A 23,259-nucleotide genomic window follows, 5' to 3' on the forward strand; every position below is an offset into this window, starting at 1 on the left:
TGCTTTCATCCTAATCAAGCCAGCTCGGCCTGCAGTGTAGGCCTGGGGTGGGTGGGCCCAGCACCGAGAGCCTGTGCAGGTTCCTTCTCGTCTGTTTTCTCTCCTGGGAAGTGACTGCACCCGGGGCGCCTGGGGCTCCGAGCGGAGCCGGCAGTGATGCACGGGTGGAAGTGTGAACTCGAAGAACTAGTATGCTAGCACAGATGCGTAGAGTTGAGCACCTGACATGTATGCCATTCACTCCATATGTGTAGTGTCTTTCTGCTCAAGGTGTCAGGGCTCCTTGAAGCATATGTCAAAGCGGACCAGGATTTTTCTTAAGGAAAATCCAAATTTTTGTAGTTACATTGGAGACTGGCTTTCATTTTTCAAAAACAAAAATAAGTGAAAACATCTGTCCTGTGATACTTTCTAATAAGCCAGGAAGTTGGGGTTACTACGTAGCCTGCTCCCCCTCCTCACTTCTGTGTTTTTTCCTACCTGTTCACTTCCAGGCTGCAATCTTTATGTTCAAAGCCAACACGAGAATCTCAAGCCAAGGGAGGGGGCGTTAGAGCGGCAGCGATGGCCACTTACCTCGGTCACATACCATGTATGAGCACATGTTCTGCTGTTTCCCCCAGATGCTTGCTTTTATGGATCACTTGAAGTAAACGATCGATTTTCCCCAACAGACCTGCCCCGCATAGACTTTCGTAGTATAGCTGTGCCTGGCACATCGAGCTCCCGGCAGCGGCAGCCACCAGGAGCACAGCAGCCCCACTCGTCCCCCGGAGACCTAGCTTCATCTCCCCAGGGCCTGGACAACCCGGCCTTGCTCCGAGACATGCTGCTGGCCAACCCCCACGAGCTGTCCTTGTTGAAGGAGCGCAACCCGCCCCTGGCAGATGCCTTGCTCAGTGGAGACCTTGGTAAGCGGACTCTGGAGGGCCGTCGGGCTGGCCCGAGGTGCAGTAGTTGTATGGCAGCAAATGTGGAGGAGACGCGAGAGCGACGGGGGGCGTTCAGCCCCGCCTGCCGTGGTTTGTGGGGCGTGTCGGTTGGTCCAGGAGGTGAGTTAGCGCCAACGGCCGGGGCCGAGTCAGTCCACGGCAGGGGCGGAGTCTCAGGGCTGCACAGAGAGAGTTCTCGGGTGCAGCCACACTGCCCCTTCAGTTCACATTTTTTTCTAATTATTTTAGCAGTGCATAACCCAGGTACTGACATGTTAACCTGTTTAGTGATGCCTTTAATTAAGGAGAGCACCGGTAAACCCGCTGGTGCATTTCGGTCACGGGAAACGGGCCCAGCACCTTCCTTCAGCTGCTAGGGCAGAGCGGAACCCCACGCCCCCATCCACCCCAAGTTCAATGAAAGATGAGTTATTATTACCCAAGGTTATTTTCTTTCAGTTAACAGAACGCTTGTTTTTCATCATCTTGATGAATAACGTTTTCTCTGTAAACTTTTCTAATTTTACTCGGGTTTATGAAACTATTGATTAAATTTAAAAACATAACATACTTAAAGCATTCCTCAGTAACCATTTTGTAAATCAAGATAATATTTACCAGCAGAGAAATACACATACTTTCTGAATAGGGTTCGTCAGGTTTCGGCTAGCTCATGTTTCCACCGCCCCAGTGGAGTTCTAGAACGTCTCTGTCCAGAATTCCGTTAGGTTTCCTTCGGTCAGCCTCCTCCCCTTGCAGGCTGCCGCTCTTCCGGTGATCACAGTTCTGCCTATCTTTGGCCCTCGTGTGAGTGGAGTCACGCAGTCCGTCATCTCATGCCCAGCTTCCTTCACTCAGCTTCACGTTTTTAGGTTCATCTATATCGTGTGCATTCACTCATATGACCATTTTCTTGGTTGCTTTAATTCCTCACACAGCTTATCTGACTGCCAAGGGCCATGATGATGGCACGTGGAAGCTTACACACTTAAGTGCCCCCCACTTCAGAAACAGCAAAATAGAGGTGGCCTTCGTAACATGCCTTACACCAAGCCACCTTTTTCTCCTTACTGATCTTCCTGCCTGTTACCCACTGGGTGGTATCGATAGGCTAACAGTAGTTTGCATTTAATTTGTCTGCTTTAAGGCAGAGAATGTTATAAAGAAATGAAACTGGAAGAGGAAAAGGGGGTTTGTAGTGCTCAATATTTTATTTCTAGGTAAAGGAATAAATAATAAGGGCAGTGGGGAGGGGAGGAGTGGGGTCTTTTTTTTTTTAACAGTATTCTTTTTTTTTTTTTTAAGATTTTATTCATTTATTTTTAGAGAGGGAAGGGAGGGAGACAGAGAGAGAGAGAGAAACATTAATGTGTGGTTGCTGGGAGTTACGGCCTGCAACCCAGGTATGTGCCCTTGCTGGGAATCGAACCTGCGACACTTTGGTTCGCAGCCCACGCTCAATCCACTGAGCTACACCAGCCAGGGCTTAGGAGTGGGGTCTTTCGTCTGCCACACAGATGTCATTTCCCGGATTTAAATTGAAAAGCCATTATCTCTGAATAAAAGCAGTAAGATGGATACCTTCTTACAAGGCTAGATGATTTTTCCAAACGCTTTATTATTTCTTTACACTGAATTAAAGTGAAGAGCTACTCTTGCCTCAGAATAGTAGATGTAATTGCTCATTTAATTTTTAGATATCTTCTGCATCTCTTACGGTTGTATTTTGAGAAGTTGTCTGATGTGGAGAAGTACTAGTAAGGCATGGAAATAGAGTGGTACTTAAGATTTCCACCCCCCCCCCTTTACTTTTGTAGAGAAATTTTCTAGGGTCCTGGTGGAGCAGCAGCAAGACCGAGCCCGGAGAGAGCAAGAAAGGATTCGTCTCTTTTCTGCTGACCCTTTTGATCTTGAAGCTCAGGCAAAAATAGAAGAAGATATAAGGTAATGATCCTTCACTGAAGGGCAGGAGTTAGAGAATGCAGACCCCCAGACTGCTGGCTGTCTGGTCTCAGTTGGGTGGATGCCTTATTTTGCGCTTGAGATAGTAACTTCACTCTTTTTCTTTTTTCCTCACGTTTTGATTCAGTATGACAAGGGTACCAGATACCTAACTTAGTGACTTTTCTCTGCTGAAACTTTAATAAAGATCCCCCGATAGCCCACAGTGGGTTCAAGCAAATCCAGGCGGATGGCCCCAAGACTGAGCAGAAGCCCCCAATTTGGTGAGACTGCTGGGCTGGTTGGAATCGGTCCTCAGACACAGTGAGCCCTGACGAAACCCAGGGCGTGTGCAAGGTTAGATTCGGAGAGACAGCACTCCGTACAAGTGCAGCCGTAGTCCTGAGTCTTTTCCCTTCGTGGCTCTTGTCCTGGCCTCAGTGGATAGACTGGCTGCTGGCACGTTTCCAGCTCCAGCTCCCTAATGCTGTGGTTCCCACCTGCAGTTGCATTAAAATCACGTTAGAAGCTTTTCATGATGCAGGTGCTTGGGCGCCACCCCCGGAGCTGATGAACCTGAACCAGCGGGGGTGGGACCCAAGGAGGAACAACACCACCAGCCCTGACCTTGGTCACAGAGCTAGTCACAAGCAGATGCTGTTCAGTCAGTTCTTTGGGAAAAAGCAGCTGCCCACCGCCACCGCCCCATTCAGTTTTTGTGGCTCGTTTTAATGGTTCTAACACAAACAGGACCATACCTGTACCAGTAATACTTTCAGGGGCTTTGTCACCGTCTTTGGTTATTGTACTTACACGAGGCCCCGGTTGGTCATTGCATTATTTTACATTACACTACACTACACTATTGTCAGCTTGGAAGTCAGATAACGGTTTCTTCTTCCTTGTTTCTCTGGCTGCGTTTGAAATCAAAGAAATGTAAATTGTACACCAGAATCACTTGACCCCCTAAGCCATTGACTTGTGTTCTGGTTAAGTGTTCCCGTTAATTGTATCAGAATTTTTTTTTTAAGATTTTGTTTATTTTTTAGAGAAAGAGGTAGAGAAACATCAATGTATGGTTGCCTCTCACGCCCCCCCCCCCCCCGCCACGCCCCCCGCCACTGGGGACCTGGCCTGCAACCCAGACCTGTGCCCTGGCTGGGAATCAAACTGGTGACCCTTTGCTTTGCAGTCCGGTGCTCAATCCACTAAGCCACACCCGCCAGGGCTGTATCAGAAATTTTATCAGAACTAATGAATATATTTGAGAAACATCTCACTAGTTAAATCTACCCAGGGAAATAGGAAGATATTTGTGTTCTCTGAACTGGACTGCATTGCAAGTGTAAGAGAACCTTACATAATTCTCAAGAATATTTGGGCTCAACCCAGGAAGCAAAAGGGGTGGGAGGAAGTGTGATGAGACAGCAGAGCCAAACCGTGGCAGGGCGCTGTTGGCAGCGTGGAGTGAGATCGGGCGTGTTTGCCTGGCTCGTGTGTGTTCCCAGGGCGGGGCGGGGCAGATGGGGTGGTGCGTGCAGTCTCCCAGCGGAGAGCACCTGGTCCCTGTGGAGGAGACCCCACAGACGGCCCAGAGCTGCCCGAGTAACTGGTGTTAGCTCGGGCTTTTGCTGAAACTTACCCTTGGTTGGTGTCGTTGCAATGTCAGGAGTACACAACTAACTTCAGGTTATTTCTAAATAATATAGCAGAGGAGAAAAGCTGCGTAATTATATCAGGTGCCAGTTCAGGTTTGATTCGGTGTGCTACGTACACTGAGGTGTGATCGCTAGCACATTTGCCTAGCGTAAACAAATGTGCCGTGGAGTTCTCTGAGAAGTTTAATATTTTAATACAAAGTGGCTGGGGGAAAAACCCATCTATCTATTCAGTTGAGCTAGATCACTAACTCAAAAAGGACAGTTTAGAGTGGGGGTCAGCAAACTTTTTCCATGAAGGGCCGGATGGTAAATATTTTAGGCTTTGCAAGCCACGGTGCGGTGCGGAACAGCCAGGCAGTGCCAGTACGTAAACGAATGGTGAAGTTTGTTTACACCGACAGTGGGCTCTGCTTTGCCAGCCCCTGGTCTGCAGTGTAATTTATCTAAGCCCTGGGCCCTGTTCTGTTACCGTCTCAGCCTTCAGGTAAGTGGCCTGGCCCTTGCCCTATTTTCCGTTAATGTTGGTCATATTTGGTTACTTTTTTAAAGGGAGGCTGAGGATGGAGACATGAGATGCTAGAGTAAGCTGGAACTCCCTTTTTTATGCTTTTCCTTCTTTTTTCAAAGATTTTACTTATTTTTAGAGAGAGGGGAAGGAATAGGAGAAAGAGGGAGAGAAACATCAATGTGTGGTTGCCTCTCGCACACCCTCTACTGGGGACCTGGCCCTCAACCCAGGCATGTGCCCTGACTGGGAATTGAACCAGTGACCCTTTGGTTTGCAGGCCCACGCTCAGTCCACTGAGCTATACCAGCCAGGGCTATATGCTTTTCTAAAGTAAGACTTAGAATGTTCAATTTTTGGAGAAATTATTTGATGATCAGGTGAACAAACTATTCGTGTGTGTAGTTTTCTAAGTGATAGCTAGATAGGTGGGTGGGTTTTTTCATTAGTGTTTTTTGAACACCTGCTTTTATGTTGGGCGTTGTATGATAATAGATGCTTTTTACGTCTAGCAGTCTGTTAACAGGATTCATCCTCATTTACAATTAGAAAACCCCATCTTGGAGGTTAAGCAGCAGATTCAACGCAGGCAGTTAGGGCACCTGTGTATTACATTTGCAAACAGTGTTTAATACCCTGGACGCAGGAAATGTACCCAGACACCCAGTAAATCCTTAGTTAAAGTGGAGCGTTCATGAAATTCTGACATTGTACATACAGGACAAAAAGGTTGTGACCCTTACTGTCCTGTTTCTGAGCATGTAAAGGAGACAAACAGAGTCATTTTAATGAGAGTAATTTGTATGCCTTTGATTTTCTGCTAACTGTATACCTCGCTGCCTCCTACTAAATCATACTGCAGGATAGAGCACCAATTTCCATTTCAATGAGTCAGCTGCTACAGCTGGAGCAAAAGAAAGATATGTACATATCTGTTTTTAATATTGTGACTTTGAAACAGATCTCTCTCTGTGGAAATAATGCCCTGAGTGTACCTGGTTTTGGTCTGTTCCAGGCAACAGAACATCGAGGAAAACATGACGATAGCGATGGAAGAAGCTCCGGAAAGTTTCGGCCAAGTCGTGATGCTTTATATTAACTGCAAAGTGAACGGACATCCTGTGAAAGCCTTTGTTGACTCAGGTGACGTCTCCATCTGTTGTGCCTCTGTCTCTCCGTCCAGCGCTCTGACCCGACACGGGAGTGGGGGCCCGGGGTCTCCCGTTAAAGATGGCGCGCGTCCGTCCTTTGGACTGCCCGCCAACAAACTTGGGCGGGGGGGCGTCTCCCTTGCCTGTCTTTTCTTGTCTGGGGCAGGTTCGTTTCTGTAATCATTTCTTCACCAGTTGCGTGTTCGCGGTGTCTCCTTTCTCTTCTGCTTCCCTCTGCTGAGTTTCTAGGACACCCCTTGGGCACTGGGGACTCTTGGGGTTCAGACTAGGGGGCTCTAAGCAGGACCTGTGAGGGGTGTAGGTCAGACAGACGTGTCTGCTGGGCTGTGCCATCACTCTGCCAGGCGCAGTGAGGAGTGCGGACTGTATGTAGGTCGTGGTTCTCGCCCTGGAAGAACTTGACGGCCAGGTAGGCAGGCAGGGAGGTTTGCACTTGGGGGTCCAGACAGCCCCTGTACTAACTGTCACCTTATCTCCCCGTGGCAGCTCTTTGCTGTTCGCTGCACAGAGGCAGCGCCGTGTGGGTGTGACGGTGGCCACGTGTCTTTATTCTGGGTACGACTTCTAAAGCAGTAAAACCCCCCGCTCGAGAAAGTGTCCCCCTTCTGTTCATCCACAAATACTTGAGCGTGTGCTGGGTCTCAGCTGGCGTTAGAGCATGTACTGAGATGCATGCATCCCTGGGAGAGGTGAACTGGTGATTACTCAGCATGGGAGAGTCTGCTGTGTGCTGCGTGCAGGGCCTTGTGCCGAGGGCTTGGGGGCAAGACTACTAACTCGGGCCTCACAGGGCTGCTGTGAGCCGAGCACCAGGCCATTTCGTGCTGAATCAACTATGGTGCTTGATGTGGACCACTCCATTCACTTGTATGCAGTCCCACGACATCCCCGTCAACTGTGTTGTACTCTCACCCCTGTCTTACAGAGGGGGAGAGTTCGAGGGCGGGGGGGGGGAGGCCCTCTTCCAGGTATACAGAGTTCACAGGTAGTGGATTTTGGGCCCAGCCCCTGGTCTGCTTGATGCCAGGGGTCTAAACCTCTGTGGAAAGGTCAGGTGCATGTTGGATGAACCTGGAAACCACATTCTCTCTCTGACCGGGATGCTCGGGGGTGGCTTCAGACGAGAGGGCATGGGAGCCAAGCTGTCTCTGTGGGCAGGGGCAGGGGGCTTGGAGCTGAGGCTTGGGAAGGGGCAGGGCAGCGGTGAGAGGGCCCCGTTCCCATCCCGTACCTCAGTAACTAGCTTTTGTGGAGGCAGGTGGGGAGGGAGGAAGGAAAACAAAAACTGCCTTTCCAGGTTCCCCTTTCATTCATTATTTCTGGGCTGTCCGGAATCTAACCTTCCTCAAACACCAGGACCTTTCTGTGCCCGTGAAGTGTAAGGTGCCTGATGAGCACTAACAGGAAATGTTGGCGTTGAACTTGAGGAGACATGGCTGGGAAGGACAGTCTGCTGGGGAGGAGGTGGCCTTGAGCTGAGCCTGAAAGCATGCGTGGAGTTCAGAGAGAGTGGGGGCAGGCGAAGGGAACACATTTCTCCCAGTGAAAGTGGAGGGTTCAGAGCATCTGGAATACGAGGCTGGTGTCTGAGCCTGCTCAGGCTGCCGAGCAGGCTGCCTGCTCAAGCAGGCTGTGAGCTCCCATCCACTGGGCGGCTCGCAAACAGCCGATGTAGGAGTGAGTCTTCCCACTGGCGGGGGTGCATGCCGCTGCGAGAGACAAGGCCCCCTGCCCGCTTCCTGGAAGCGAGGAGGGTCTCATGTGTGGAATAGACCGTGGGGGTTCACTTCCAGTTTTTGGAGAGACTGTATGGTGTATTTTTTTAACTGGTAAGTTAGCGATCCCGAGTTTGGGGTAGAAATAATTTGGTGAGATGTTTCGGGAGAGACTGGGAATGCATCTGAATGTGAAGTAGCGCCTAGTGAGCTTTCCCGTCTGGAGACCGTTGGACTTTCTGGAAGCCCTTTCCGGGTGGTTTTGCGTTCCCTCAGCGTCGGGTTTCTCACTGTGGTTCGGGCTGCGCTGTGGAACTGAAAGTTGAACTGAGCACGGCAGGAAACCGCTAGGTGGGAACGGTGACACAGACACAGCCTGGGGGCGAGCTTGCTTTCTGTCCCGTTCTTAGTGCTGCGTTTTTAATTTTACCACGGTGTGGGTTCTGTCTTCATTGTCTGGTATTCCCCTCTGCCTGCAGGTGCCCAGATGACTATTATGAGCCAGGCGTGTGCGGAGAGGTGCAATATCATGAGGCTGGTGGATCGTCGGTGGGCCGGGATCGCCAAAGGCGTGGGCACCCAGAAGATCATTGGCAGGGTGCACCTAGGTGAGCGGACGGCACGGGGGTCTCTGCAGGGTTTAAAGGTTTCTCTCCCGGACAGCTGCATCCGATCCAGCGAGCCTTGGCCCTAGAGATTTAAACTCTGTATTAGAGTCATGTAGGTGTGCGCCTTTTAGCTGGAGACCAAGAAACATCGGTCCCCTGGGTACTTCGTTTTCTGTCCCTTACAGATGGTTCCTTTCGACTGTTCCGCAGGTGTCTGTGGGCGCCGGCCTCCACGTGCCTAGATAATGTGTTTGTGGTGCTGTCGTACCCATAGGGCTGTATAAGTGCTATTGGGGGCGTAGCCATCTAATTGAAAGTTAGTGCTTTCCTTTTGGAATTAATCGTTTGTCCTTTTTTATTATTTAAATCATTGGTTTTTTGTGCACTAGTCGTCACAAACACTTACCTGGTTGTGTAAATCTCCTCGGCACATCCCATCCCGTTGCAGACGCTCCTTCCGAAGCCGGGACCGATCGGGCTGCCCCGTGGCTGCCGTCCTGGAGTCTCCCTTGACGGGGTGTCACAGGTTCCTTTTTCTGGGTCTTGTGCCAGGCCGTGTGAACCCCTTGTCTTCCTCTTTCTATTTCACTCCTCAGTTTATTATTATTATTCTGGTAACTTCACCAGAACGTGTCTTTCTTCCTCTGCGTTCCGCCGGTCTGGCTAAGCTGGAGATCATTTTCCGTCGTGGTTTTTCACAGCGTGGCCATGGGAAGGGTGGCTGCTGCTCTGACCCTTGACCCTGCGTGTGAAAGGTTTCCATTTCTGGAGGTCGAAGCATCTTTTCTTTGACCTCAGTGTTTTGGAATTTTATGGTGATGGACATTTTACTGGTGACGTACAGGATAGGGTGACCTCCTGCCCTGGACTTGGCTTCTTTCATTGCGTTCCGGGGGGGGGGTTGGTGAGATGTCCTCAGCTTTGTCTTCTGTCCTTTCCGTTGTGTTTTGTGTTTTTTTTGTCTTCCGTGTTAGATGGTTTTCTCAAGTGTCTGGTGACCCTTGACAGCGGCTCATATCGAAGAGCTGGGCACCGGAAGGCTATTTAGAAAAGATTGCTCAGGTGGACAGCCTGGAAGTTGGGAGGGAGAAAAAGGCTTGCGTCCCTGCAGCCGCTAACTCGACCCCCTGGGTCTCGGTCAGGTGCTTGGTGGTGTGCCCGTCTTCCTCCAGGCCCACCTCTCTCCAGGCCGCCTCTGGCACGAGAGCCTCTGTTTCACCCTCCAGCCTGCTGCTGCGGGGGGGGGGGGAGGTGGGTGCCCCAGGGAGCAGAGTGCAGGGCACAGGCCCCCAGATCAGACTGTGCCTGGTAGCCCTCAGCCAGTCCCCCTGCTCTGGGCCTCCCTCTGCCCCTGTTTTCAGAGTCCTTGCTTCAGCCCCATCGTCAGCCTCTGGGAGTTTCTGTGATGGGAATTGGACTGCCGTCCGCCTTCTAGGTCCACAGCTGTCTGCTTGATCTTCCATTACTGTTGTCCTTAGTGATTTTACCTTTACACAGAAGTTTTATTGTGATTTTTATAAGGGACAAATGGAGATGAGTATGTGTGTTTAATCCTTCATCTTTCATCCGTGTTTTTTCTTTTTTTTTTAATCTATTCCATAGAGGCTCATTGTAGAGAATTTCAAAAGTAGCGACATGTGAAAACAAGCTAAAAATACCAGAAGTCCTTTTAAGTGAGGATCAATAATTAGTAACATTTAAACATACTTCTTTTTTGTTTTATTTCCATGCATTTTTTTTTCCTTGTAAAAGGTAATCAGTCGTATGGTGTATAGAATTTTATACTCTGCTTTAAAAAAATTAACATTTGTAATATTTTTCCCAATGTTACTATAGATCTCATAAGCATCAGTTAAATAAACGAGTAACAATCCGTTGTGTAGGTCCTAATGGTCAACTTTTGGGATATATTTTTCCCCAATATTTTGTCACTGTGACATGCTGGTAGACTTTTATGTGCTTTTACGCACACTGATTTTTTTTTTCCTTAGTCAGGATTCCTGTAAGTGCTGGATCGAAGATTATTAACACTTGAGACTTGGTATTGCCAACTGGTGCCAATTTGCTTTCTCCAGCACTGAATGAAAGTTTCATCTCAGTGTCCCTGTACAGTCAAGTACTGTTACTTTTCACTCCTTTAATTTGCAGATAAAGCAGTGTCTGAACAACCTTACTCTCACATACTGTCCTACGCACAGTGGGACTCACTGAGTAGGAACACAGCACAGGGGTTGCTGCAGTGTCCGAGGCCTCGGACTGGCCCTGGTGTGAAGGGAGGAGCTGGCAGGAGGCGGCAGAGCACTGCCAGCCAGTCCCCGTGTCCTTCCTTCCTGGGGGCGGCAGGTCACAGCAGGTCACACCAGCTTGTGGCTCTGACTGGTTGGCGAGACGGGGACCCCGTGACGACGGCGAGAGCTGTGCTGTGGGAAGGAAGGCTCAGTCTGGGCAAGACGGTGGTTCTCCCGCATCTGGCAACAGAACCCTTGTTAGTGCCATCCAGATCGTCTGAGAGAGGCATCGTGTGCCGATTTTAAACTTGACACGGCTCTTTACAATGCACACACAGGTCATTTCAAGGTTGACTAAAGGCCTGGATGTGGGAGGCAGAGTCAGAGCTTTCAGAAGAAAGTACAGGAGCGCGTCTTGCATAGGAAGGGGTTCTTTCAAAGACAGGATGGAAAGGATTTGACAGATTCATCCAGGTTAAGGTTAAGAACCTTTCATCCAAGGACATCATGAAAAAGTGAACAAACGCAAACTGGAAACATTTTAGTGATGTGTAACAAACAATTCGTGTTCAGAATATACACGCATTCTGAGTGTGTGTGTGTACCCCCAACTCCATAAGAAAGACAATGTAAAAAATTACGTAAGGACTTTGAGAGGAAACCCAAATGGTTAGTAAGTGTATGAAAAGTTGCTTCGCCTCATTATTAACCAGGGAGATGCAGAATGGTTGCCAGTAATCACGTGGAGTGTCGCTGAGAACGTGGAGCCGTGGGCACGTCCATGCACTGCTGGGAACGTTGCAGAAGTCGGCCCAACCTCCGCCAGCACAGCCGAGTGGAGTGTGCGCTGGAACCCTAGACTCCCACTTCCTAGGTGGCACCCGAGGGGAACCCGAGGCAGGCACTCCAGGGGACGGGTGCGGGTGCAGGAGCGTTCAGTCAGCGTTGCCGTGACGGCAGGGCTGGAAGCCTCCCAGAAGGCCCCGCGGCAGTGCAGCGGGCGCCTGGCTCCCGGCGGGTTAGATGCTGCGGCGCCCTGCCGGGCAGTGTGAAACCCAAGACACCGCCGTGTGCACCTAGAGGGGTCAAGTGCCTCAAAATAATTTTGGAGTAAAAGAGCAAGCTGTAGTTCAAAAACACAAAACTAAACAGTATATTGCGTAGAAATCATACAAGCTGGTGAGAACTCTTAAGAAATGCTGGGAGTGGTTAACACACAACCCAGGAAAGTTAGGAGGGTGGGAGCAAAGAAAAAGTGATGATCAGTAGGACATACGGAGACTTCTTAGTTTTCTGTTTCTTAAATGGGGGGAGAGGTGTGTGGGTGTTTGTTTTATTATGCTTCATACCATGCGTGTGTTTCATGCACTCCTGTTCATGAGATACACTTACGCATTAGGCAAGAGGAGTGATTGACAGAAGAGTCAAGGCAGGATACTCTGAGCAAACAGGCCTTGGTGTGTGTCTGGTTTGGCAAATAGAAACTTCATTATAACAGGCAGTAATAAGCAATTTGCTGTTTGGAGGCTAATATAAAAGGTTTAGAGTGTACAGATTTGACCTGGTGGGGTAGCTGAGTTGATTAGAGCATTATCACAATATGACAAAATTGCAAGTTCGATCCCTGGTCAGGGCACATACAAGAATCAACTAAGGCCCTGGCAGGTGTGGCTGAGTGAATTGAGTGCCAGCTGGCAAACCAACGGGTGCAGGTTCGCTCCCCAGTCAGGGCACAGGCCTGGGTTGTGGGCCAGGTCCCCACGTGGGGGGGTGTGAGAGGCAGCCACACACTGATGTTTTTTTCCTTCTTTCTCCTTCCCTGCCCCTCTCTCTAAAAATATTTTTTTTTTTAAGAATCAACTAATGAGTATATAAATAAGTGAAACATCAAATTAATCTTTCTCTCTCTAAAATCAATGAGTAAAGGTTAGGTAAAGCATACAGATTTTTTATTTCCCTTTTAGAAAACCTTTTGTAAGTATAGAAGTGAGTAGTTTATTGGAGAAATTGGTCCTTTTTAAATCCACTTTACTAGCTGGTACCTGCATTGGCTTTTGAAACTGATTATTAGTCTTACAGGATTTTCTTTTTATACTTCACCTCTTTGCATGCTTGGCCTGGGTTTGAACTGATGGTGAGAAGCAGGCACAGAATGAATGATACATTTCCAAAGTTTGCGTTGGCTTTTGAGGCAAAAATCATTCACCACTTCTCCTCTTCCTGTGCTTCAGCTCAGGTTCAGATTGAAGGCGATTTCCTGGCGTGTTCCTTCTCGATACTCGAGGAGCAGCCAATGGACATGCTTCTGGGGCTGGACATGCTGAAACGGCATCAGGTAACCAAGCTGTGCTGGCTCTCTGCCCTGGCCTTCTGTATGTTACGTGGGTATTATTGCATCATTTCCCGCACCTGTGTGTGCCGGGAAGCTAAGAAGGGTGACTCTTCAAACCCGGAAAGGCCCTTAATTGATGATGATGTCATACAAAGTTTGAAATTATGTGTGAGTACAAGTAGAACCTTTTGTGAAATCTCTCTGAATCTTAAATGGTGCCGTCTGTTTTGAGATAAAAAAAGGCAATGGTTCCCTTGTGTAAGTTTTAGTTTCTAATTAGAAATCATGTAATTTTTTGATGGGTTTGTAAGGAAGTATAGGCAACACACAATGATGGTTTTATACGAGTGTAGGTTTAGGACGCCCTTAGTAGCTGGCCAGCAATGCTTGGGGAGAAGAGCTTCAGGACTGAGGGAGAAGGCATGCATTAGATTTTGGGAGTAGGAATGTTGAATACAGGGAGAATGATTTATGACTATATTCATTTGCAGCGATATTGATAATTTCTACTCTGAGGCCTAATAATTTCTTGATAAACAATTCCCAGTCGAGAAGCAATTAGTGTCCACTGGGTAGGAAAATTTTTCACAAGTTTCATTTCTAGTGGACATTTTTATGTCATTAATATTCTTTACATTTTTTATATTAAACTCCTATAAAATATATATTTCATTGAATCAAAGTACAGAATTTTGAGTAGAAGGAATGAGTTAATACATGGATTAGTAAAACCTACTTTATTGTTAGTATATTTTCCTTTTTTTTTTTTTTTTTTTTTTTTTTGTCATGGTATAGACCAGGAGTCTCCAACTTTATAGATATAAATCACCTGTGTGGATTACTCCTATATTAATTAATTATGAAAATACACAGAAAAGTATAAGTACAGAACAGTTTTATAGAGATTGCCTTTCCTATATATCACTTTTTTGAGACTATATTAGTACAGAGTTTAAATATAAGCTATACTTATACAAATAATGAAAAGCAAGATGTGAAATTGTATAAATGGTATGTCTTGGTTTTACAAGAAAAAGTCACATGTTTATGAAAGGCAGGGCCATTGATTATGTCTGGTGTTTTTCCAAATTTTGCACAATGAGTATGTCTTACATTTAAATTTAGAAATGAGCATGCAACCCTGGCTAGTGGGGCTCAGTGTGTTGAGTTCCAGCCTGCAAACCAAAAGGTCACTAGTTCGATTCCTGGTCAGGCCACATGCCTGGGTTGTGGGCCAGGTCCCCGGGGCGGGCATGTGGGAGGCAACTGATCAATGTGTCTGTCACACATCGACGTTTCTCTGTCTCTTTTTCTCTCTCCCTTTCCCTCTCACTAAAAATAATAAATAAAAATCCTTTAGAAAATTAAAGAAATGAACATACATTATGTTAGACAAATAAGTGGGAACTATCATATAGAGATTATTCTGATACAAACTTTCAATGTTAAATGAGCCCTGTCTAGTATAGCTCAGTAGCTTGAGCACAGTCCTGTGAACCAAAGGGTTGCCGGTTCGATTCCCAGTCAGGGCACATGCCTGGATTGCGGGCCAGGTCCCCAGTGAGGGGTGCATGAGAGGCAACCACACATTGATGTTTCTCTCCTCTCTCCTTTCCTTCCTCTCTCTTTAAAAATAAATACAAATCTTTATTTTAAAAATGTTAAACATGCTATATTAATGTCACCTAGGTTAAAGTATAAGTTATTTTAGGTAGAGTTGTTTTGAACTGTCTCTGTCAGAGTTGCTCTTTGTGAATGGAGCCCTGCATTGAGGACCATAATTTTTCTGCACGCTGTTTATCTGCTGTCATCGTCTTTGGTTTCTTCCTTCTCAGTGTTCCATTGACCTCAAGAAAAACGTCCTCGTGATCGGCACCACGGGCTCGCAGACCACCTTCCTCCCCGAGGGGGAGTTACCGGAGTGTGCCCGCTTGGCCTATGGGGCCGGGCGAGAGGAGATGAGGCCAGAAGAGATTGCAGACCGAGAACTAGCAGAAGCCCTTCAGAAGTCCATACAGGATGCAGGTGCGTGCAGTGGCTGGGCGCTTGAGTAGCTGCAGCGCTAGAGCGGGCAGGGGCCTTACTGGCTCGTGATCAGTCTCGTCGTCCCGTCAGACGTGTTCTGTCCTCCTCCCGCCCCCTTCCGTCTCTGAGCACAGCGGAGGAAGCTGGGGGTCCCAGCAGGTCGGGACGCGGCGGTCCGTGGCCGTGTGCGGGGTAGGCTGGGGAGTTGTCTGCCCAGGCGCGTTTTGGTAGGCTTCCTGAACATCTTGTCCTTTTTTCCCCCCTAAAGAAAATTACAACTGTAAGCAGATACTTCCTTTTGGGTTCAACAGTGTTGCCCTGAAAATGCCCTTCCCTTTTTGTGGGTCCCTTTATTTCGAAGAGTAGCGTTGTCCCTGTGACGAAGCAGCCCGAACAGTGTTAGTGTCTGCTGAAAGTGCTGCCGCCGAAGACAGAGGAACGGTGATCGATACAGTGTCTGTGCTGTTAATGAGGTCGCAGCACTGTGTCACTGGGCCAGATTACAAGAGTACGTGAGCTATTGGAATGGAGCTGCCTAGTACTTTTTGTCCTAAATCTGAATTGTAGCTTATTCCCATCTAAAGTCCAAGTCAAGTTTCTGGGTAAAATGCAGGGACATGGTTTTGCTGAAATCCCACTTCTGTGGGATCCCCACTGTTTCCCTGTCTGCTACAGAACCATGAGTCTGGGGTGCATTTTCTAGAAATGGAAGAAAATTAACTTTTAAGTTTGGGTTGTTTTAAAGTCTTGAGCTATAATTACTCATCGGTGACTAATACCACATGTTGAATTTTCTGATACAATAAAGTGGATTGGAACTACAAGTTCAGGCAATAGCTTTCTTTTAAAGACAGAAAAAATAATAAGAGCTTTAAAAATAAGCGTCCAGATTGTGCCCGTGTTTATTACCAGGGAATGTCCAGCGGGTTGGCCTTGAACCCCCTCAGAGCGGGCGTGCACAGCAGAAGGAGGTTGCCAGGCTGCCCTTGTTCCCTGTCCCCTCCTCCCCCGTCTGGTGGTTCAGTGTCACACCTGAAATGTGACTTACGCAGTTGGTAGGAAGGGGAGAATTTTGATCATCCAGACAGAGAATGAATTCATAGTTTCAATCTTCCCTGAAAGGCAAGCTTGAATGAGTTTGACATACCCACTTAGAAGGTTTTTATATTTTCCTAGTAACTTGTCAGCTTAGTTGTAATACTGTTTATATAGTAATAAAGTAGGATATATTATCATTTTGTGAAATCTCCCTCTCCCCCCCACACCCCCCAGTTTTGGTGCTTTCTTTTTAAGAAACACTAGCTGGTGGGAGCAGTAGTGCCTTCTAAACTAATAGTGGTCACTCTCTCAGGGTAACTGCCTTCTATTTGAAAAGTGTGGGAGATTAAAATAGAAACCTCAGGTGTTTTTAGGCATAGCGAAGGAGATGTACCAATTTTAAAAGATTAAAAAGAGGAAATGGCTCTTTACACGTGTGACCGTGTGTTACTGATGTCGTTTTGGCTGTGCTGATTCTTGTCGTGTTTGAATAACAAAGTAATAATTCTGCAGCATCGGGCTCTGTTGGTTTGGGACATTGGCTTCCCAGTATCAAAATCAAAACTCTAGACATTGTAACTGAGAGTAGTTTTGTTAAAAAAAATATTTCTTTGGTAGCTACTCTATACCAAAGTATCTTTGTCTTTTCTAGCCATTGAAAAATAATTCAGAATAGGAGCCGTATCTGATGGTTCTAAAAACGGATTAAATGATAAAGAGGTTAAGCCAGGATAGATAATCAGAATATCCTTATCCAGGATAAGTCAGGGTAGATTCGGTTGTATTTCTTCTAAAAATAAGTCTCAGCTGAGAAAGAAACGTGGAAAGTGAGGGTTACGCGTATTCACCCCCCGAGTCCACACGAAGTGTCCGCGTCATGTGGTCCATCCCCCCCACCTGTCTCACGTGTTTGCCCATGAGTTCTCTGTCTGTGAAATTAATTTCGTTCCCAGTTCTATTAAAAACCTGTTGAAGTTAACACATAACTTTGTGTATTATGAGAGGGTTAAAGCAGCCGGCAGACCTTTTGATGTTCAGACTACGGACACATCCCCAGCTTCGCCTCTGCCAGTTCCCGGTGTTAAAGGTGGCAAAGGAGCGGAGACTGTAACCCTGCATGCTGTGTGGTTTGCGTTGTTAACCCGAGTTTGCTTGTCTGTTTCCTAATTCAAACAGAGCGTCAGAAGCCATGATGCATGTAGTGTGTGTGTGCTGCAGCTGGAGTGGGCCCCAGACCAGGTATTTATAGACTCCGCCTTCGGCCTCCATCCAGTCCTCGTCTGTGGTCTGTGTCTGCAGCACTTCCGGAGCTCGCACCCAGCATCCGCCATTCCACCTCGCTTACTCAATCTGGTTACAACTAGCCTGTATACGTGTGTGTATGTTGGCATACATCTGCAAACCCAAGCATAGTTCCTGCCTAAACATGTGTCAGTTATTGGGACGGCCCAGGGGTGGGGCATCCCAGTAAAAACGGTCCGTCTGGCCATCGTGAACACGAGCTCGAGAAAGTCAGCGTCACAGCTGGTCGCTGTGGGGATGACTGGGCCGTTAGGGACTTCACAGGTCCCTTCCGAGAAACTGCACAGAACTGCCTGGAGTCACGGGGGAGCAGAGGCTTTCACGCTGTTGCAGGGAAAATGGAAACAGGCCAGGTGACTTGTCCAGGGTCACAGAGTCAGTGGGAAAGGCAGGACTAAAGTTTTATTGTCTCAGCAACAAGAGCTGAGACTGCTTCTGTCTCTCCCCGTCCTGACCGATCTCCCCACTCTGCTTCTGTTCCCCGGCAGCGCAAGTGTGGTCGCTGTCAGCCTGCGTGTGCTGGCTGACGCACCCAGGGGAAGAAAAGTGGTCTCTTCAACTGTCAGCCTAGGACTTTATAGGGGTTTGCAGGCTGGTTGTAATTAGATGCCTCGAACTTGATTTCTTCTTTCTTTTTCTTGTAAGGATGTGTTGAAAGCAGGCATCGTTTAATTATTCTTACTATCCATTGTCCTCATTGTCTTCTCCTATCCTATGGTACTGACCCAGTCCTCCCCTACATTTAGGACTTAGGCCAGTGACACTGACCATCTCAGCTGCAGGAGGACTAGATGCTGCTTTCATAGTGAGTACAAAATACACTCAGGCCATGTTCACCTTGGCCTCACCCAGTTGTTACAACGGCCAGAAGTTGCCAGAAGGCCATTACCATACTACAGCCCCCCTTCCCCCTGCTGCTTATGTGATAACTTCACTACAGCATGTCTTTTCTGTTCACGGTAACTCAGTATTGAATCTTTTTCAGATTTAGCCTTAGAGATTGTTAAATAAAACTAATCAGTGTTTTTAGATTGTAATGGATATAGTTTGCAGTGAGATGATGCTGCTTTCCTGTTTACCCATGAACTATAAGTAAGATCATTTCGTAAGAAGTCAGTAACCTCCTGGCACAGCTTTATCTTCTCACGCTGTTAACCAGCGTCGGATTAGAAGGATCTAGAGCCATTTGAATTGTAACTGTGTAGCTTCATGGCTTCGAAAGTCAAGGTTAAGCCCCCGAGTTGGAGGCTAACATACAGCCTGAAGCAGTTGAGTTGCATCTGCCCTAATAGATCTTAATTGTGAAATCCTTGCTGTTACCAGCCTTTGACTTTTAAAGATCTTACAATAATTGCATAGAGGTCAGGTTTTGTGGGGGGTTTATATATATATGTTGATTTTTAGACAGAAAGAGAGGGAGAAAGAAAGAAGCATCGATGCGAGAGAAAAACATCAGCCCCGGCTGGTGTGGCTCAGTGGATGAAGTGCCGGCTTGCCAACCAAAGGGTCGCTCACTGGTCGATTCCCAGTCAGGGCACGTGCCTGGGTTGTGGGCCAGGTCCCCCAGTAGGGGGAGTGCGAGAGGCAACCATACACTGATGTTTCTCTCCCTCTCTTTCTCCTTCCCTTCCCCCTCTCTAAAAATAAATAATAAAAAAAATTTTAAGTGAAAAGAAAGAAACGTCAGTTGGTTACCTCCCATACACATCCCTACTGGGAATCGATCCCCCAAACCTTTTGGCGTATGGCACAATGCTCCAACCAATTAAGCCCCACTGGCCAGAGCCATAGAGATCAGTGTTTAACTGGATCAGTGGCGAAAGGAGAGTTAGGACTGGTGTTTAATGACATGATGGTTACAGCGAGTTCATGTTTCACCCTGCTGTCTTGTGTGACTGATCAGAAAGTGGCAATGGGTGGAAATCATCATTGCCCATTGAAAAGTGACCTCCCTCCACGGCCCTGCCCTTAAAGTACTTAACTGGTCCTACTTAATTGTAGTACAATGTTAGTGTGATAAAGTAACTGATAATCTTTTTAAAGTTACGTTATTTGATAAAACGATGCCTGGAACTTAGTCTGCTTGCTCTTTAGCTTTACTCTTGCTCTCCGAGTCAGTGCTCACGTAGTGTCACCATTATTTTTGGAAGTTTGGGTAGAAATAAATAGCATATTTAACTTCTCTGGCTTCTGCGGATCCCCAAGCATAACATTCTTCCTTCTCTTTACGATTCCTGCTCTGTCCCAGATGCACCTGGTTCCAGGTGTCTCATTTATAGCCCCAGCCTCACACTTGAAACACTGAAAGTGCGTTGGCAGGAGAGGCATTCGAGTGCAGAAAGCTTCAGGATCCCTAAGGCACTGAGAATCTCCCGAGAAGCTTGCTGCAAATGCAGGTTGCTAGGCTTAGTGCCGAGGCTGGTGTCCCAGAACCGGTGCACTCGGCGAACACCCCAGGCGACGGCCGGGGAAGCAGCGGAGAGCGCACCCTGGGGGGGCCGGTCCAGGGTTCCGAACTCACCGACAGCAGAGATGCACGAATGCCCCCAGTCCTGAGTGCTAGCCCCGACGTTCCGTGGGCGCTCATTAGTGATACTTAAGCTAGTGAGTGACAACAGTGCCTGTCTTGTTAAGAACGTGCCTGCCTCTTACTCTGATGCTGTGATGTTAAATTGTCTACCACAGTGGGAACAGTTCTTGTGTAAGTCTGACTATAAGCAAACCCAAGTGTAAGGACCCGATTTAGTTCTATCCTGTTTAGATTTGTGTCCTCGCATAATTTAGTGGCCTTTGTAACCTGCAAATCTCTCTTCCTTTCCCTTTTGTTTCGTGTAGAGAAGAGCGGTGGAGAAACTACCTCACTGGGAATGCCATCGTTACCAAGTTCAGACGGGTGTGACCATCCAGCCCGCCCCTCAGGGCAGAGTCCTGAGGTCGGTCATCCTGCGGGTCTTGCTCGTTCTGTCTCCGCTTCAGTCTGCCCTGCCAAGCCCAGTGACCCGGACAGCATGGAACCTGCCCCTGGGAAGGCCCCGAGTTCTGCTGAATTCCAGAGAGCCTCTGGAAAGAAAGAGCATCTCCCCCGCCAGGACCTTGCTGGTGTTACTCCTTCAGCAGACCGTGCTCTGGCAGCCCAGAGTCCAGCCACGCATGTGCAGAACTCACCCGGAGAAGCCCCTGTCGCAGGTCATCTGGAGGAGCCTCCTGCTGAAAGAAGCACTCGGAGTCTCCAGTCTCGTCTCCACGCGAGACAGGAAGTATCTGTCACAACTACTGGGGTGCAAGAGACACAGAGGTTTCGGGGTGAAGGAGGCTGGCACCCAGCATGTCAGGATCCGAGTCGAGCGGCTGGCCTTCGGCAGCATGAGCAACCGGGGAGCGAGCAGCATGAGGCTGTACCACGGAGCGTGTCCCATGACCAAGAACGTCTTCGTATCCCCGGGGACCTTGAACTTCTCGGGGGAAGGCAGCAGAATCAACCAGAGAGTGTTGGTGCAGAAGCCGCAATGAAAGGAGACGGGCTGCAGCACAATGCAGACCTCCCATGCACGCGGAGAGACAGCCTGCCTTCGGAACGCTGCGACTGCTCCGACTCAGACACGCTCATGGAGGTGGACTCGGCTGAACAGGCCCCGGTTGCTGCGCTCGGTTCAGCGGGGGGTCGGGATGCCGATGTCAAGGACATCCGTGCATCTGAGACCACCCTGGATAACCCCTCAATGGAAGTGGAAACATCGAGATGTAACACTTCCTCTGAAATGCTGAGTGATTCCGTTTCCACTCAGAATTTACAGTTCCCAGGGCGCAGTGTGGAGATGTCTGGAATAAGCAAGGAATGCGGGAGCTGCTCCCCCGCGGCAAGTCGGTGCGGCAGCTGTCAGCCCTGTGTGGAGGCGGCGGAGGGGCCTGGCCCGTCTATAACAGCAGCCCTGAAGGAGCTCCACGGACTTCTGGTCACCAGCAGTAAACCAGCTTCAGAAAACACCTCTGAAGAAGTTAACTGTCAGTCCAAAACAGTATCTGAGGGCCAAACGGGTTTTGGGATCTTTTCTGAAAGATGGACCCAAAACGAGCAGCTTATTACAGCCACCCAGAGTGAGCAGTGTTCCCAGGTCTCCTTCCATCAGGCCGTATCCGCATCCGTGAAGACAGAGACATTCACAGGCACTTCGACTGGCTCTGGAATGGAAGCTGGAGAAAGTGCTAACTTCGGGGGTCCGGGTGATGGCCTGTCAGCCGATAAGAAAGGTGTCCCCGAGTCTAGGGAACCGGTGAGTGAGAGCAGTTCCGTCACCCTAGCCTCAGATACAACCTCTAATCAGTTGCACTGCACCTTAGGTGTAGAAATCTCACCCAGACTCTTAGCAGGTGAGGCGGGTGCCCTCCGTCAGACTCCGGAGCAGACTGAGTCCGTGTCATCCGATTTCATCCTGGTGAAAGACGTGGGTCAGGGCACACAGAACCCGGCGGCAGACCGGCCTGAGACCAGAGAAGAGGTCTGTCCTGAAGCCACAGGGCCACTTCGTGAATTCGAGCCACCTACCAGCTACCCGTCATCGAGCCCCTCCATTCTCCCACCATTCGTTTTTCCTGCTGCCGACATTGACCGCATTCTCCGTGCCGGCTTTACTCTGCAGGAAGCCCTTGGGGCTTTGCATCGAGTCGATGGAAATGCAGACCTTGCACTTCTTATTTTGCTAGCAAAGAACATTGTAGTTCCTACGTAACCATGGAAAAGTGGGCTAGACCATACTCCATTCCCTAAAAAAAAAAGCTATATATACACACACACACACACTCTCTCTCTCCCCACATATGCAGTATATGTAGAAACCTGCGAGCAGAATGTTGAGCCAGATTTTTTTTAAAGATTTTTTTCAGCCAAAGTAATTTATGATCTCTTGTCTGATGATTTTGTCTATTCTATTTGTTAAAATTTGGGCCTTTTTAAATGTACTGGCAGTATGTGCATACGAAAGCTTTTTATTCTCATTAAGATGATGTATTCTGGAATAAAACCGATGATTTTGTGTACAGCACACCCTTTAGAATGAGAGTGAATGCTTGGAGAAGCAGGAGCCCTGAGAAGCCCCACCGTCTGTGCAGCTGGGGGCAGACCGGGCTCACAGGGAGGCTGCGTCTGTGCCGGAGGCAGGTTCTGGCTCATCGGTTCAATTGTCACTTCACAAACTTGACCACATGGTCCGGGTGTTCAGAATTCTCCTCAGTGCCCTGAGTACCCTGAGTCATCAGTTATAACAAGACATTGAAGGATAATTGAACAGTATCTCCTAGCGTGTGGTACATTACTATTTGTGTGGTTAGGGTTTGACGTTTTAAAGGGATGAATCAGGAGGATTTAAAACTTGGGTTCCTTTGTACATCACAGGCGGCTGCATGGATTGCCACGCAGCGTGGATGGGGTGTTGTGGGGGGACTGACATGAGAGTGAAACATGGTGCTACCCAGATTTAAAAGAAATCCTGCAATTCCGTCTAAAAATGTGGTGATGTTTCAAGAACTGTGAGTGGAAAATAGTGACCCAGACCTTGGAATTTTCTAACGTTGGGGGTTGCTGGCATCTCACTGGTCACACCTCAGCCCTTAGGGACGAGCGGAGATCTGAGAGTCAGCCAATGGGTTGGTTGTCGGCAGTTCGTTTCCTTTCTAAACTCCGCTTCTGCCAGGGAGGCCTCCTGAGGCTCAGTCCGAGCCGTGATCTGCGTGAAATCGTGACGTGTGAACCTTGTGGCTGGTTCATCTTGGTGCTTAGAGTGTCCTCTCTGTCCAGTGGGTATGC

At 48.3% G+C, this 23,259-nt stretch overlaps 1 protein-coding gene across 7 annotated transcripts in view; it reads left to right on the plus strand.

Moving 5' to 3' along the window:
• LOC114497934 (protein DDI1 homolog 2) overlaps nt 1-22,935 on the plus strand; it is a 32,874-nt gene extending 9,939 nt beyond the window's left edge. For 2 of the 7 annotated variants that reach the window (XM_036025347.1, XM_028513942.2), the window contains exons 3-9: nt 675-911; nt 2,750-2,876; nt 6,055-6,182; nt 8,406-8,534; nt 12,994-13,097; nt 14,930-15,119; nt 20,295-22,935. In XM_036025347.1, coding sequence (XP_035881240.1) covers nt 827-911; nt 2,750-2,876; nt 6,055-6,182; nt 8,406-8,534; nt 12,994-13,097; nt 14,930-15,119; nt 20,295-22,186 — 2,655 coding nt within the window. In that variant the 5' untranslated portion in view covers nt 675-826 and the 3' untranslated portion in view covers nt 22,187-22,935. Of the gene's footprint in view, nt 1-494; nt 593-674; nt 912-2,749; nt 2,877-6,054; nt 6,183-8,405; nt 8,535-12,993; nt 13,098-14,929; nt 15,120-17,333; nt 17,397-18,205; nt 18,265-20,294 lie in introns of those variants that run through there. The other 5 variants (XM_036025346.1, XM_036025348.1, XM_036025350.1 and 2 more) reach the window with 5 other exon arrangements.
• Nucleotides 22,936-23,259: the final 324 nt, after the last annotated feature.

This window comes from Phyllostomus discolor, chromosome 5, assembly GCF_004126475.2.
Source record: "Phyllostomus discolor isolate MPI-MPIP mPhyDis1 chromosome 5, mPhyDis1.pri.v3, whole genome shotgun sequence".
Lineage (NCBI taxonomy): Eukaryota > Metazoa > Chordata > Mammalia > Chiroptera > Phyllostomidae > Phyllostomus > Phyllostomus discolor.